The sequence below is a fragment of the Colossoma macropomum genome, unplaced genomic scaffold (assembly GCF_904425465.1).
Source record: "Colossoma macropomum unplaced genomic scaffold, Colossoma_macropomum, whole genome shotgun sequence".
Lineage (NCBI taxonomy): Eukaryota > Metazoa > Chordata > Actinopteri > Characiformes > Serrasalmidae > Colossoma > Colossoma macropomum.
This window is the reverse complement of record NW_023494802.1, coordinates 16,554,931-16,571,332: the sequence shown is the minus strand read 5'-3', so window position 1 is coordinate 16,571,332 and position 16,402 is coordinate 16,554,931. Positions and strand designations below refer to the sequence as shown.

The 16,402-nt window shown below is 39.1% G+C and overlaps 1 protein-coding gene across 5 annotated transcripts in view; it reads left to right on the top strand.

Annotated features, from left to right (window-relative positions):
• rgs19 (regulator of G protein signaling 19) overlaps nucleotides 1-16,402 on the top strand; it is an 84,728-nt gene that overhangs the window by 53,264 nt on the left and 15,062 nt on the right. For 4 of the 5 annotated variants that reach the window (XM_036591403.1, XM_036591404.1, XM_036591407.1 and 1 more), the window contains 2 exons: nucleotides 5,149-5,288; nucleotides 12,808-12,882. In XM_036591403.1, the coding sequence (XP_036447296.1) occupies nucleotides 5,149-5,288; nucleotides 12,808-12,882 (215 nt within the window). Of the gene's footprint in view, nucleotides 1-5,148; nucleotides 5,289-12,795; nucleotides 12,883-16,402 lie in introns of all 5 variants that reach the window. The other variant, XM_036591402.1, reaches the window with a different exon arrangement.

The following is a 16,402-nucleotide window of genomic DNA, read 5'->3' as shown; positions in this document are numbered from 1 at the left end:
CAAATTGGTGAATAGTCCCAAATCTCACACTGTGTCAGCTAAGTGAACACATGAAACACTGTAGAAACTAAATGAGCAATATGCATTTTTCCCCTACAAAGACAGTGTAATTAGGCCTGTCGAGTCAGATTTAGTGCCACACGGTTTGTGTTGAATAAAAATCATCATACAGTTTTTGTTGCAGTTTTTAAATGTAGCACTTCTAGTTTAAAAACTTGTGGTGGTTTTTGGCTGTGTTGTTCGTGTCATGAAAAACAGGGCAGCAAACCACAAAATGTGTTCAGGTGACAAAGATATGCTTTGCTCCTCACGTGAAAAGTTAGGCTGATTTCCGTAGCGAAAGCAGCGCGGAGAGTTTCACGCTTCATTCAGGAGCTGAAACTTGTTTTTTTGCATATCGCTCAGATGTCGGTAGAGCTGTTTGAGCTGCTTTCGGAAATGCAGCACCATATGTGGCAAAGCAAAAGACAAACTTTTGACATTTATTACAAGTTGCTGAGACGCAGCCATCTGGTCAGCTTGGTTGTTGCTGCGTCAGCCAGAGACAACACGATAGAGATTGGTGGAGTGAGTTTGTGTTGCAAAAAGTTCACAAAAATAAAAACAATTGTCCCATTTTTGTCATCCAGATAGTCGTGTTTGGTGTGCGAGATTGGTTTGAATGTAACCCTGTTAATAATCACTTGATCTTTATGATGTATCTGTAATCTCAGTGGCGTCTCTGACACAGAAAGCCTGGTGGGGCACAATAAACTGTAGGGGCAGCAGTAACTCGTCAATTAACCTACACAGAAACCTGATCCAAACACAAACGCACTTCATCAATTAAATCACAAATTCACAAATTAATGTAACGCGGTGCAGGAGTGAGTGATATGATAACAACATTAGATCTCTCAATACCTTGTTATACAGCATCACATTACAAATCCAAAGTTATCTAGCAGTAACAATCACTGTGGTCTTCAAATACACATCCAAAGCAACATATGAGAGCAGGGAAACACGATTTCGGGGCATTAGGAATAACACGACCTGTAATAATGCAGAATGACTCACCAGAGATGGTCACTGCTCAAAAAGTAAAGATGCATGACGATCTTCTATCTGGGCAAACATGTCAAAAACCTTTCTTTCGAAGTCCACCAATCCATGACTGAATTCAAGTGATAGCATAGCGAGTGCAGGCAAGGAAAGCAGCAGAGTGTTTTAGCTACACTCACAGTTAGCCATGTTTTTCTGTTGAACTTCTCTGGACTGAAGGAGCAGTTTTTGTCCTTTCCAGACTGAAAGATGTTAAAATGCTGTGGCTGGTTTGGTCTCAAATGTCTAATCTCTAATTTCTGCTCTAATGGCTGGTACAAAATGTAACTTTTATTACGTTTTTAACTCGACTCATTATATTGCCTTGCTATTATGAGTGGCTACCACAACTGATGAGGAACAATGGCTAGCTGTGTAGCAACGTCCACACCATAAACGACGTTTACTAAACGTCTGGACTTATGTAAATTTATTATTTTTTATTGGCTGCTCTGAGCATGGGGCCAACGTGATCGTCCCCACAACTGGTTATTGAAAGTGTGTTAAACATGCGCAGAGTGTTTAGCTGCTCACTTGGTTAGACGAGCGCTGACAGGCCCCACGGTCACCAAACCAAGACTGCCAGGAGAAATAGGGAACCTACTGGCATTTACACAACAGGTACAGGAAGATATTTGGAATGTATCAGACAGCCCTACCACTGTCATATGTAATAAACACGCAACGTTAGTTATGAAGAAAAAATATATTAGTTGTTATACTGAATTATTGATCATGTCACGCTCTGCTCCACAGCCTGTAATGTAGAGACACCACTATGTAATCTGATCACTGTCTCTTTTTTCTATGACTGTAATAAAATCTTAGTAACACTGTTACATGTATTTATTACTACACAAGTCTGAGTGTGTGTCATTTGCTGACTGCGTTGCATTGTTTTGAGAAAAACAGTTCAAATGACATAACTCAGTAAATAGTATGTCAACTTTCTGGAAAAACAGGATTACAGTCAAAAACCAGCTGTGAGGTTTAATTAGTACATTTCTGACTGTATTAATGCGAAATTGAATATCATGATGCTGTGATATAATTAGACAATATTGTGATCTCAGATTCTGGTGTGTGTGTCGTGGCAAAGCCCCTGCTATCTCCTCATGGCACATTCACATGATGCATCACACTGTCTACTTCCTTTCCTTTCTGTGGCCCTCGCGCTGATGTTTTATGTGCATGGCCAGATTAACTCGTCACGCTGTTGTGTCCTATAATGTTCATCCGGTAAGATCAGATGCAGATTAGATTGTCTCACGTTAAGCGATTGATCAAAGCCTCCTCCGGTGACCTGCTATGAGTGGGATTTTGATTGTTGACTGTTTGTGGGGCCAAAAGCACAACATTCATACACGATATGCTTTTGCAGCACTGTGGTTGTTCAGATGCTCTAATTCTTGCAGCACCAACACACAGTCGCCGCCATTTCTGGTCGGGGCTTTATGTGTCTGTGTTGATGTACAGTAGATATATATCTTGTGGTCGCATGTTTTGTGTGCATGTTAAAGTACAAGCTCAGCAGTTTGCTGTTTTGTGTGGGCGATTTTAGTGCAAAGATGCATGATAGATTATATGTTTGTGTGCATGTACAGTAGCAGTCAAAACTCTGGACACACTCGATTGGGGGTGGGCAATATGACAATATTTTATCCTTATCATTATCGTTTTTGTTATCGTGATATGCTTTAGTGAGTATCTTGTGTATATTGTCGCTATTTAAAGAACGCTGTGTCGTTACAAAGACAGCACAAGTCGTTCTTTTTAATTTAATTTGGTGCAACGTGGTATGTGAAATGTTGAATAATAGTCATTGTATTAATAGTTTTGATGGCAGTTTTGAATCATGTGTAATGAAAATGTTGTTAAGTATCGTGATATACGATCTTATTCCATATCGCCCACCCCTACACCTGATAGATGCTCATGATTTAAAATACATGGTGGTCTAAAATCTTTATATTGACATGTATTCATGATTTAATTTTGAATTAAAAACATACAATATAAAATGTGCTGCAACTAAAAGTTTTATTTTTTCCCATTTTTTTAAATTGAGCAAATTAACAGTAACAGTGCATTAAAATGTGCAGAAGTGTGTTCTCTGTAGTGGATTAGTATTCGCTAACAAAACTTGCAATTTTAGGCACATTTTATATTTTATGTTTATTTTTTTCCAAAATGTCAAACAAACTCAAATAAATAGGAATTCTGCACTAAATTTAGCAAAAAAAAAAGTTTGCTAAATTTGCTTTAGATGATGTGCTAACTTACATATAATGGGGTGTTCAAACTTTTGCATATGACTGTGTGTATGTACACTGACCAGCCACTTCATTAAGTACATCTCCTTGTTTCTACACTTATTGTCCATTTAATCAACTCTTCTTACCATATAGGTGCATTTTGTAGTTAATATATTTACAGACTATAGTCCATATTTTATGCTGCTGGAGTTTTTAGACACTGTGTCCACTCACTGTCCACTCTATTAGACAGTCCTACCTTGTTGGTCCACCTTGTAGATGTAAAGTCAGAGACGATAGCTCATCTGCTGCTGCACAGTTTGTGTTGGTCATCCTCTAGTCCTTCACCAGTGGTCACAGGATGATGCCCACAGGACACTGTTGGCTGGATATTTTTGGTTGGTGGACTATTCTCAGTCCAGCAGTGACACTGAGGTGTTTAAAAACTCCAGCAGCACTGCTGTGTCTGATCCACTCAGACCAGCACAACACACACTAACACACCACCACCACATCAGTGTTACTGCAGTGCTGAGAATGATCCACCACCCAAATAGTACCTGCTCTGTGAGGGTCCATGGGGGTCCTGACCACTGAAGAACAGGGTAAAAGGGGGCTAACAAAGTATGCAGAGAAACAGATGGACTACAGTCTGTAACTGTAGAACTACAAAGTGCACCTATATAGTAAGTGGAGCTGATAAAATGGACAATGAGCGTAGAAACAAGGAGGTGGGCGTAGTATTATGCCTGATCGGTGTACAGTACTGTGCAAAAGTAAGAGACCACCATTTTGTTTATTCATTTCCCAGTCAAAACAGCCATTAAGTACAGGTTATTAATTTTTCAGTCAGAAAAAGAAACCTGCCATCACTTAACTGTTCCTTTCTTCGATGAGTTACAGCTGTGTCCTCCCAGCCAAAGGTGTTCCTCATATGCAAAATCCACTTCAATAAGGTAAAGTCAAAGGAAAAGAAGTAAAAAAAAAAAACAAGAGTTTCAAAAATTATTAAAAGATACAGAGAAAAAGTGACCCCTAACAGCCATGCAAGATCTGGTAGACCAGCAAAACTGTCACCATCAGATAAAGAGTACTTAAAGCTTTCATCTTTGAGGGATCTACAGGTGTTTCTGTCCATCCTTCCACGGTGAGAAAACTACACTGACACAGTAGACAAATCTCAACATCACTGCATGTGTTTGGGTTGCGAGAAACAGAAAGTGCAACCAACTTCTAAGACTGAACTTTGGAGACATTTACAAGATGCATAGAAAAATATTCCCGCAGAAAAGAATGGAAGCCGTAATAAAAGTAAAGGATGGACACGCTAAATACTGAACCCTGTAACTATTGTATTATATTTAGTTATCAAGGTTTTGTGTAATTTTCTGTTCAGACTTGTTTTCTGTTATTTTTCCTGACACTGAAAAATGAATCATTTGTACTTAACGGCTGTTCTGAGTGGAAAATGAATAAAAGAATGAGAACTTTTGCAAAGGACTACTTTTTTTTAAACGCCAACCACAACAAGTAGTTGTCAGCAGCCAGCAAGGTCTCAGCATATGTGGAACTTCTTTAAGGCTGTTGAAAAAGCTCCTCATGAAGCTGCTTTATGGAATAGACCTAATCTGATTTGCTCATTGCTAATTACTCTTTATATTTTTGTATTTGTATATGTATTTACTATTATTCTGAAAGGTGTAAAATAAAGGTAAAAATAATAAAAATCAAGGAAATTAAAAACTTGGAAATTTGAATGCCTTTGTATGTGTGCGCAAGGTGCCCAGGTGGCTTACTGTGTGTGTCTCAGTACACAGGCCCTGTCCCGGCAGACCGCGAGTCTCCGATGGCGCGGAGCGAGACGTCCCCGAGCCGGGCGCAGCACTCCTCCCCCACGCAACGCCCCAACGCCTGCTGCTTCTGCTGGTGCTGCTGCTGTAGCTGCTCATGGTACGACCCAGAAAACCACTCTCAGTCTACATATGCTACACTCGTTCTTCACAACTGACGCCTGTATTCTGGCTTGACTTTCACTATTACAGATCAATAATGGTGCAGCATTTTAATCCTGAAGGAGTTTCACCACTGGTTGCACACATCGGGTTATTAGCCACCCAGTGCTTATGTGCTACATGTCCAAAAGTTTGTAGACACCTGCTCATCCAGTGTTTCTTCTAAAATCCAGGGTATTAATAGGGAGAGTCCTCCTGTTGCTGCAAAAACAGCCTCTACTCTTCTGTGAAGGCTTTACTCAGGCAGAACATTGCTGTGAGGATTTGATTGCATTCAGCCATAAGGGAATTAAATTAAGTGACCCTTATTAGTCCCACAACGGGGAAATTTCACCTCTGCATTTAAACCATTCATGCAGTGGAACACCACATACACACTAGTGAACACACACACACTGCGGGGCAGCAAGCACACACGGGGGAGCCCTATCCACGGCACCCGGGGAGCAGTTGGGGGTTAGGTGCCCTGCTCAAGGGCACTTCAGACATGTACTGCCAGCTTGGGATCGAACCGTCGACCTTCCAGCCATAAGGCTGGTTCCCTAACCTCCAGCTCACAACTGCCCCAGACCTTAGAGAGGTCCAGTACTAATGCTAAATGGTTAGTTCTAAAGCACAAAGACTTGTACAATGACATTTTGGGGGCAGGAGATTAAGGAAAAAAGGGCAACATGAACATGAATCAAACGTAATTTAATTTTCAGCATTTTGTCGAGAGAGAAAGGTTTCATATTTCATATCTATTATTAAGAGTTCCTCACAAGGTAGCCTAAAGAGCAGCATTATTACAGCGCTCCCAGACTCCTGCATATTAGGCTTTGATAAAGCCATGTTTTTTTAACAGTAGCAAAAACTTGATTTAGCAAGTTCTTAGTGCCCCTTACTGCCGACTTTCACTGGTTGTTGTTAAAAATAACCACATTATGCAACGGGGCGCTTTCTTAAAGAGATAATCAGTGCTTTAAGGGTTGGATTTTCACTGCTGTGGAGACGAGTAATGTGCACTTTTATTAATTAATTAGAAAGGTGTCAGGACACTTTCGGACATGTAGAGTGTCTAACACATTATGTATACAAAATGCCATGAAAAACTTTTTATGAAAAATAACAATATAATAAAACTAATAAGGAAGATGGACAGAGGGTGACCTGAGGTATGCATTTATGTATTTAAGCATTAATGGTCTGATTCATATTATACCCCGTGAGGCCGTTTACACCTTTAACATGCCTTTTCGGAGATTAAATCATGTTTAGATTTCACTCGACCGCAAGAAAAGCCAGGGGTAAACACGTCCAAGGAGATACAATGTGATTGGATTACAGCTGGATCATTCGGACCACATTCAGAGATGGTGAGAAGCAGACATGCAAGAGCTCATGAAGATGTCTGGTTAGTCGCAGAGAGGTGTCATTTTTTTTCAGGGTGAAAAAAAAATGACAATGAAGAAACAGATTTCATCTGAAATAAATGTAGAACTGAGGTTTATTTTTTAGGTCACAGCACTGATGTTGCACAAAATTGTAGCTTTACACAAAAATACATTTTAAAACATTTAATTATTCAAAAATAGCAGGTGGGAAATTGGTAGTTTTTCATGTAGGATGAGTGACATAACAGAGGCTGACTCAGATGAGCTAATGAGCTAAAACTACAGTACAACACTTGATGCTGTTGGAGACTCATCGTTTTTTATTTTTTTCCTCTTTACTGGACAATATACCACCATGTTAGTTTGTTAGAGAAATACAGGGTGATCAAAATGATTTATTTCTCTTGTAAATCATTACAGAACAATGCAGTAAACTGTAAATGGTTTAAATGAGCATAAAGTTTATTATGTAATTGTAAAAGTGCTCAATATGAACCTCCTCCAGCTGTACAGACAACATTAACACCATAGTCAAATTCATCCCATACTGGATTGAGCATGTTGGGTGTCGCTGCACTCACGGCTCTTTCAGTGCGATTTCGGAGATCATCCAGTGTTGTGGAACCAGCGACGAACGCTCTGAGCTGTTGGAGCTTCACTACCCACGAAAATCACGCTGCACAGTTATGACGGATTCAGTCTTATTGAAGTGGAGAACGCAGAACACTTTCTGCTCAGGGGTCTCATCTCCTCACAGCCTGAAGGGAGCCATCTTCCAGTGACAGTCAGAAAACCTATGGAACCCCCTCTTTCAATTGGATTGTGATTGGTTCCTAGACGCCTCACGGTTGTAAAAGTATGGCGCTTTGAAACCGGATTAATCTTTTTGATTCACCCTGTATAATTGAACTCACGGACATAATTTCAGCCTTACCTATTTAGCAATAAAAGCATAATGTACTTACTCGCAAGTACCAAAAATTCCATTGAATCATTTGTCTGTATATTTTGTCGGTCTTACTGCAATGAAACACAACAAATACCGAATGATTTCGAAAAATGTTTAAGCATTTATAAGCTATGATTTTGCTCAAATGCTCCATCTTAACCCATTCATTTTGGGCTCAGGAGTGCCCTCTAGTGTTTGAGAACCCTGGAAGACATTACAGAGTAGTAATTCTCTTCTCTAAAAGTTCTCTGGTAAAATACAATTTCACAGAATGCAGCTTGCATTATATAATGAGTTGCAATGCGACACATTTTACGGTGTGCAGCTCAAAACGCTGCGTTCACATACTTGCTTGAGGTGTGTTTATGGCCTGATGTAAGTGCAGATGCATCTGAGTAGCAGGTGAGAGGATAAACAAGGAATTCCAAAACCAAGTACCTTCTTGCTGTTTGGGCCGATGAAAACATCCAAGCCAAGCGTGACGGTTTATTTGGCAAAGATTGAAGAAATGAATGAATGTAAAACAGAAATGTGCTTTTTACGTGGGAAGAGTGAAAGCAGGGACTCTACGCTTTAGTGAAAAGTTTATATAGAATCCAGTCAAAGTATATCCATCCATGGGTGACACAAAGAGGTTCTTTAACCGATGCCATAGAAGAACCACTTTGGGTTCCCTAAAGAACCACGTTTGAACAGAGATTTGTCAGTGTGAAGGACATTTCAAATGCTTAAAGAACCTTAAAACAGAGAAATGTTTCAGAAATTTAAGGGTTCTTCATGGAACTTTTAATTATGTGAAAGTTCATTCAACTTTATGAAGGTTCTTTACACTCACACATCTCATTTCCCCAAAGAACTGCCCGTTAGAAAGTCCTTTAGGGAACCAAAAAGTGGTTCTCCTGTACTTCCATTTTTAAGAGTGCAGATACATTCCGGACACGAAACGCGTGTGTAAACAAGCTCTGTTTCTCTCTCATAGAACATTCAGTGACGTCCCTCTTTGGCTCTGATTTTAGCTCTGATCAGTCTTTCTCTTATGTGTTTGACTGAGGGTTTGAGGTGTGTGTGTGTGTGTGTGTGTGTTCTTGTGTTGCTATACTTGCGAGGACCCCATGTCCTCACTATGATAGGACTACATGACATTTTTGCTTAAGTGAGGACATTTTGCTGGTCCTCACTTAAGCATGTGTTGTTTTCACCATAATTATTATTTTTTTTTTTTATTTGAAAACTAAAAGAGCAGAAATATTTCCTTTTGGATACTGAGGTTAGGTTTAGGTTTAGGTGTAGTATTACTTAGCTACAGGAACACAAAAATCTCTAGAAACCTATGGACGTCCTCATATGTATAGCAAGACAAACGTGTGTGTGTGTGTGTGTGTGTGTGTGTGTGTGTGTGTGTGTGTGCGTGTGTTGATCAGATGCACCCACACACTAACACTGTGTGAATGTGTCTGCTCCACTTTGTAATTCAAGTCTGCTGTGAACCTGAAGAGCATGTGTGATTAAGATTGCTCTCATTTTACCAAGAGCCCTGTGGGAGACGGCTGCCATATTCCCACTCCTACACCTCAGTTACTCTCTTTCTCTCTCACTCTCTCTCTCTCTCTCACTCTTTTTCTCTATACGGCATTTAGCTACTCTAGACCGCTCTTCCAGCCTAACATTTTAAACCATAAAACCAGGAAAAAATGTCAATTACTTAGCAATGAATATGATATTAGGCTATTCAAATGCCTGAAAGATATTAAAATAGTAAACAGCATTTAAACAAATAGTAATAACCAAATACACATTCAGTTTGTTTGACTGTAGTTTGGCTGTACTTTTGACTGAATGAGATTCAGGTGAAGATGCTGAGCAGGTCCTCAGTCGCTCGTTTAGCCACCGTGGGCCAATGATAAACAGGCTAGCTAAACGGTTTAGCCGATTAGCCTGTAAGTCATGAACATCAGTAAATCTAGCATTAGTATAAAACATTGTTATAACTTATTACATAATTGATCACAGTGATTTTCCACAGTTGGGTGCATTTTGAGTTGAGGCTAATTAATACAGGTAAATAGAAATAGCTGGAAACACATTTATTGAGACACATCATGGTTCAAAAACCAATAATATCTGTCTGCGGAGCCGCACAGCCACAGTTTCACGCCAGCAGTTTCACTCTAGCAGCAGCATTCAGCGCATGGTTTTTCATAGCAAGTTTTAATGTATTGTAACACAATGTATTGTATTGTGTAATGTATTTTAGCTTATAAATTAAAAACGTGATGCGCATAACGCTCAACTTTCATATAAGGACTTTGTTTACATGGCACAATCACGCTGTCCTACTGCACATGCGTCCCACTGGCCTGAAACCACTGGAGTGAAACTGCAGGTGTAAATCTGCAGCTCTGCATTCAGACGTTTCTCACAAAAACTGCAACATTTCTAAATTCTAATTTTTACCGTTAGGGGGCAGCAGTGAGTGATGTTTGTTTAGTTGAGCTCGAGCTGTGTTTGTTGTCATTTGGGAGCTACTAAGGCCAAACCCCATTTCTTTTTACCCCTACCCCTTGTTTTCAAGTGTCACCTTGCCCCTTGGAACTGAGTTACAGGGTAGTGGTTGAAATCTTCCCCTACAAAATGGGACCCTCAAATAAAAAGAGCATCACTTCATTAACAGCTACTAGCGCTGCTCTGTAGGCGACCCTGCCCGTCTGCGGTGACAGCAGAGGAGGATAAAGTTCAGCTCCTCACTGCTGGGCTTTACATTTAGGGCATCATATGCCTTCAAAGAGGGAGGATGCAATAAGTATTTATTATCACCCACCCCTAATTCTTCAGTGATATGAAGCTGAAGTCAGATATTCACCAGCTTCTTGTTCGAATTTTCCCATTCCACCTTAAATGGAGCAGCAGTTACATTCTGGCGCTTCAGGCATCAGAAATGCTGGACTATTTAAGGTCAAACGGGAACGTTAGCTAGCTCGCTGAGACATTAGCAAGAAGAAAACAACCATAATACATTGAAACAACATTAAACTAAGATAATACAGTGGTTTTCGTAATTTTATAACACAGAAAATTCTCACATTTGTGGGTTTCTTCGGTCGCTCGCGCAGCCATCTTGCCGGTTTTTCTCCATTTGGGATGCGCCTCTGAAAAACCTTCATTTGGAGGCCATGTATCCCTAACACTTCGCCCTACCCCTCTATCTCAACTAAAATCAGGACACCCTACCCCTAGACGTGAACATGCAAAACAGAGGGCTAAGGGCTGAGTGGTAGATGCGAGGGGTGAAATGGGATTGGGCCTAAGTATTGACAGCTAGGAGGCAAGATAGCTAATTAAGCACTAATATTGATGTGGTAATTAATCATCAGTTACAGAACTGATGATTAATTCCCATTAATCATTAATCACTATTAGTAATGAATTTTCCAAGTGTTTCAAAATTTACGTCAGGCCCACTCAGACGGCTAAGTTAGTAGTGGAATGCACTTGGCTGTCCATTCAGTAAACCAGTGAAACTGCCCGAAAACATGTCTGTTGGCATCTCTGGGTCCATTGTTAATGAATAAATGTATAACTGTTTGTTATAAATCAAAAACTGAAATATTTTGGTTAATTGTGAAATAAATGTTATTAATATTATTGTATAATTGCTGTAAAATGCTCTCCAGGTCAGCACTAGTGTCTCGCATTTTGGCCTACCTGCACACAGGTCTTTAGAAAGTGTAAACTGTAGACCACAGACAAGCGTTTGCAGCACTCAGTCACATGGTGCAGCCTGACCTGAGGTTTTGAGGTGAGCCATGCTAGCTCATAGCCAGGCCCTCAGATGCTTTAGGCTGCTTCTGTGGTCAGCAGCACAGGAAAATCAGCCATTGCTCACGAAAACTGATTACAGTAGCCAGCCTTTCAGGCTTCCTGCAGACCACACTGACCAGCATGACTTTGACCACTTTCACCTCTAGGTGTGATAAATTGCATGAGTGTGTGTTTAACACTAAGGAACTGAGGAGTATGTTGAGAGTGTTTGTTTCTTTGCATGTACGTGTATGAGTGTGTGTGTACAGTACTATGCAGTACTTCTGCATAGAAGTCAGAGACCACATTTTATTTATTTAATTTCCAGTCAGGAAGGCCATTTAGTGCAAGTTATACATTTCAAAAACATCATATATCAACCATTAAGGACCTGGTAGACACCAAAACTGTCACCATAAACAGTAAAAAAGAACCCTTAAAGCTTTCATCTTTGAGAGAGAGGAGAAAATCAAGCTGCTTCAGATCTGAAAACGTCCACAGGTGTTTCTGTCCATCCTTCCACTGTGAGAAGATGACTCAGCGCTGTGGGTCTGACAGGATGTGTAGCTGTCAAGAAGCCATTAGTGAGAAAAGGAAATAGACAAAAAAGAAAACTGCAGAGAGCTGCTGATGATCTCAGAACAATAGACTGACCACCTCAGAGTCCAGACTTCAACATCAGTGAATGTGCTTGGGATTTTAAATCATGAGAAGCAGAAAACCAAACAATGTCTAAGACTGAACTTTAGAGGAGTGGACAAATATCTCTGCAGATTTCTTTGAAACACTGAAAGCAAGTCTCCTTGGAGAGACTTGGGAGTGGACGCAAATACTGAAAAAAATGATGTTATATTTAGTTTTTGAAATATATATATATATATATATATATGTATGTATATATATATATATATATATACATCGCTGCTGTTTTAACAAAACCTCATATCTCCAAAATGGTAACTTTACAGGAGAAGGAAAAAACCTACTTAGCTTTTAATGTAAGTCAATGGAACCAGAATTTTTGCAGGTCATTCTGGGTCGTTTCTTTTGGTCCATTCATCATGAAATTAACACACAATGTAAAGGACAACAGGCATTTTCAAATTATGTCAAAAACTGAAAAATGACAAAAATGGAGATACAAGGTTTTGTCCCAACAGCAGCGATATATGTATATATGTATATATATATATATATATATATATATATATATATATATATATATATATATATATACATATGTGTGTGTGTACATGTGTGTTCGGCCAGGCCCTGTTGGTTCCGGCACAACTGTTATTTCTCAATGCCATTTTACCACCTTCCAGTCTCACTGTTAGGAGAGAAGATGAGAACCGTGGTAGGATGAAACTCCCGGAGACAAAGCTGGAGACCATACCAAACTGTGAAGCTTGGTGAGATCGCACGTTCACACGCACACACTTTTACACACTCACTCATGTATAAACATGCACAAAACTCTTTTGTAAACAAAGAGATTTAAGCTTTTTCTACCTTGAGCATTAAAATAAGTCCAGGTGCATTTTATAGTCTGATACTCTGTCAGCATGTATACAGTCGTATGCAAAGGTTTGTCCACACCTGGTCAAATGACATGTTTTGTTGATTTTTTTAATGAAAATAAGTTAAAACACCGTCTACAGCAGGGCTGCCCTGTCCTGGTCCTGGAGATCTGCCACCCTGCAGAGTTTAGTTCTTCCTCTAATCAAACACACCTGATCCAGTTAATCAAGGCCTTCAGGAGCATCTGAATAGAAGAGCCAGGTGTGTTGGATCTGAACTCTCCAGGGTGGCAGATCTCCAGGACCAGGATTGAGCACTCCTGATCTACAAAGATCACACTTTTGCACATTTTAATGCCTGTTTAATTGCTGAATTTAACATACTGGAGGGAAAAGACATAAAATATGACCGTTAAGTTCAGAAAATAAATAGAAATTGCGCATTAAAATTTGCGTAAGAAGTAGCATATTTAAGTTTATTTCCTCTAGAGAATGTTTTATTTTCACTTAGAAAATCAAACGTAACGTAATTTGAATACAACTAGATATTTTAAAAAAACATGTAAAAGGGTCGTTCTACAGAAACATCCACTTTTGTGTCCCTAGCGTTTACAGATATATTACACTTAAAAAAAACGTTAGGGTTACAATTTATTTACCTTTTAAAATAAAACAATGTTATTTTTACAATTCCACCTTCTTGAGTCTCAATTTAGCAATATTGGTTTTTAGGTCAATTATCTAGAATTCCAAGCACCACAGAAGAGCTCGTCCTCACAGTCATGTGTAAAGGCTGAGGCCATATTTTGAGGTTTTTCTGCAATTTTAACTGCAATAATCTATGCATGACTATGAAATATATGAATTAAATGACATAAAGAAAACAAATGCCAAATAAATATTACAAAATATATAATGAAAGTTGTGGTCCCCAGTGAGTCGTGTCACTGGTGTTACCACGTAACAAAAAATCTCTTATTTTGAAATAAAAGTCACACTGATGACATCACTCGACTTCCTTTTACCTATTTTCTGAGGATCTATGAAGAAAAGCACATGGTGAGTCCACTGTGTCTTTCAGTTATCAGGGATTTTCTCATTTAGCTCATGATTTCATATGAAGCTTTTAGCTGAAGTCACTGGTGTGACCGACTTTATTCTGAGGTAATTGGGAAAAAATAGAATACAAATGGATTAAATTACATATTTTAGTGGATATTCCATGATTGACAACATGTGGTTTGATGCTCTGCAGCAGCCACTTTGTAAAATGCATTTTTCATTTAAAATGTCTCTGGTGTTCCCTTTCTTATGTGTAACACCAATCGCGATCGGTAACACCATTGACTCCTATGGAGAGACAGAACAGTGGACGTTTCTGTAGAATGACCCATAAGCATTTTAATAACATTTCTTATTTACATTATAATGCTTATAATATAATGATTTTTTAGCTCACCCTGCATGGGCTGAGTGAACACATGAAACAAAATAGCACATCGATACCGCTTTTTATTAGCCAAAGTTGTAATATAAATAACAATTTTTGCTCTTTTAAGAGCCAAGCTGGCATTTTAAATTATTTAAAAAATGTTACGTATATAAATAATATGAAATAACATGAAATGAAGTGAAAATAAGAGGCGATTTAGCATGAGTCATGCATAATTCTGCTGCATCAGTTTATTCTAGGGGTAGCAGCAGTATTCAAATACAACACAAGTGTCCTTACCTGTCTCGCATTATTTGCGGTATAGTTGCAACACAGATCGCTGAAGTTTCCCTCTTTAACTCGATAAATATTGCTTCTTTTGTTTGATGTAATACAATCAGAATTGCGATCGATCCAGTGATTTAAAGACAGAACATTATGCTCAAGCTAGAAATGGTGTCAGTGGTTATAAATCATGTTCTCGTTAAGCATGACTACGTGGTGTGATGGCATGAGCGGTCATACTTCCTGCTGCTGTTTCTTCTGATTTGACCCATTACTGTTGCACTGTTGTGTTCAGTGATGTAGCAGCTACAGCTGTTGCACTCAGTTTTCCCTTAGATATTTGTGTTGTTCCTAAAGGGCAAGTGAACAAACTGTGCTGCAGAGCCTGACTTTAGTGCTCAGCTTAATTTTATATTATTATTTTTTTTTTTTGTTTGTTTTTATTTCTAAACAAAAGCCGCTTTAGGTAGGAACACAGCTGCATGCCTGAGCTTGTTCAGGAACAGCAGCAGCAGGCTGACGAAACACAGAGGTTTCAGTTGTGTTTTATTCATGCTTTTGATGATGTCACTATTATTTGTAGAGATGGCACTGATCCAATACCAGGTATCAGTCTTGGGCTAATATCAGCAGAAAATGCTAGATTGGATATCAGTCTGATTCAATCCTGTAACAAAGCTAAAGTGTTATAGTTTTTAAAGAAAAAATATTGGACTATCAGTCAGTACTGAAGATTTCAATGTCAGTATCGGTCTCAGAAATGAAGAAGTGGTATTGTACCGTCTCTAATTATACACTCTCAGAAATAAAGGTAGTACCGTCACTGGGGCAGTGCCCCTCTTGTCACTGGGGTGGCTCCCTCAAGCTTGTATCTCAGTACTTTTAGTCAGGGGACATAATTGTTCCACAATCTACTGAAATTATATGTTCTAAGCTGTACTGACTCCACACACCCCGTCTCGCCTCCAGGCTTTTTATTTTATTGTTCTGTTTTAAATCATTCAGTTATGAAAAGGTACAAATACGAACTTTTCACCTGGACAAACTTATTTAAGGTACACAATCAGACCTTAAAACCACTGTTGTACCTTTGTGGGAACACTTACAGTGTTTGTACCTTGATGAATGAAACATCTCTAACAGTGTATGTGCAATGTGAATGTCACATGCCAGACTCAAGCATGCTGAGCTTGTACTCACCTCCTTGCACTCAAGAGGCATGAAGATGTTAACCCCTTCAACTGCCAGGACCTACAAGTGGGCCCTCTAGGGCTTCAACTGTCCTAACCTATGGACTCTTATTGGAATATTTTGACTAATCTATTATTAGTATATTATGCTTTCTTTGCTTTCCTCCCTTTTATCATTCAGAGTCTCGTCTGTGTAAATAACCCTGTGTTTCATTCTAGATATGAACGTAATAGAGCATTATTAGAGTGCTTTTCAATTCATAAATATCCAAAGTAAAAATCCACATTGAGACTTTTTTCAAAATCAGTGTTGTTGACATTGTCAGCATATTGTTGTAGCCCTAGAGCCCATATCAGTCTCACAACTACACAACTCGCATATCGCTGTTGTTGGAAGAAAACCTCGTATCTCCACTTTTGTCGTTTTTGACCTAATTTGAAAGTAGCTGTTGCCCTTTACATTGTAAATTTCATGAGGAATGGACCAACAGAAATGGCCAAAAAT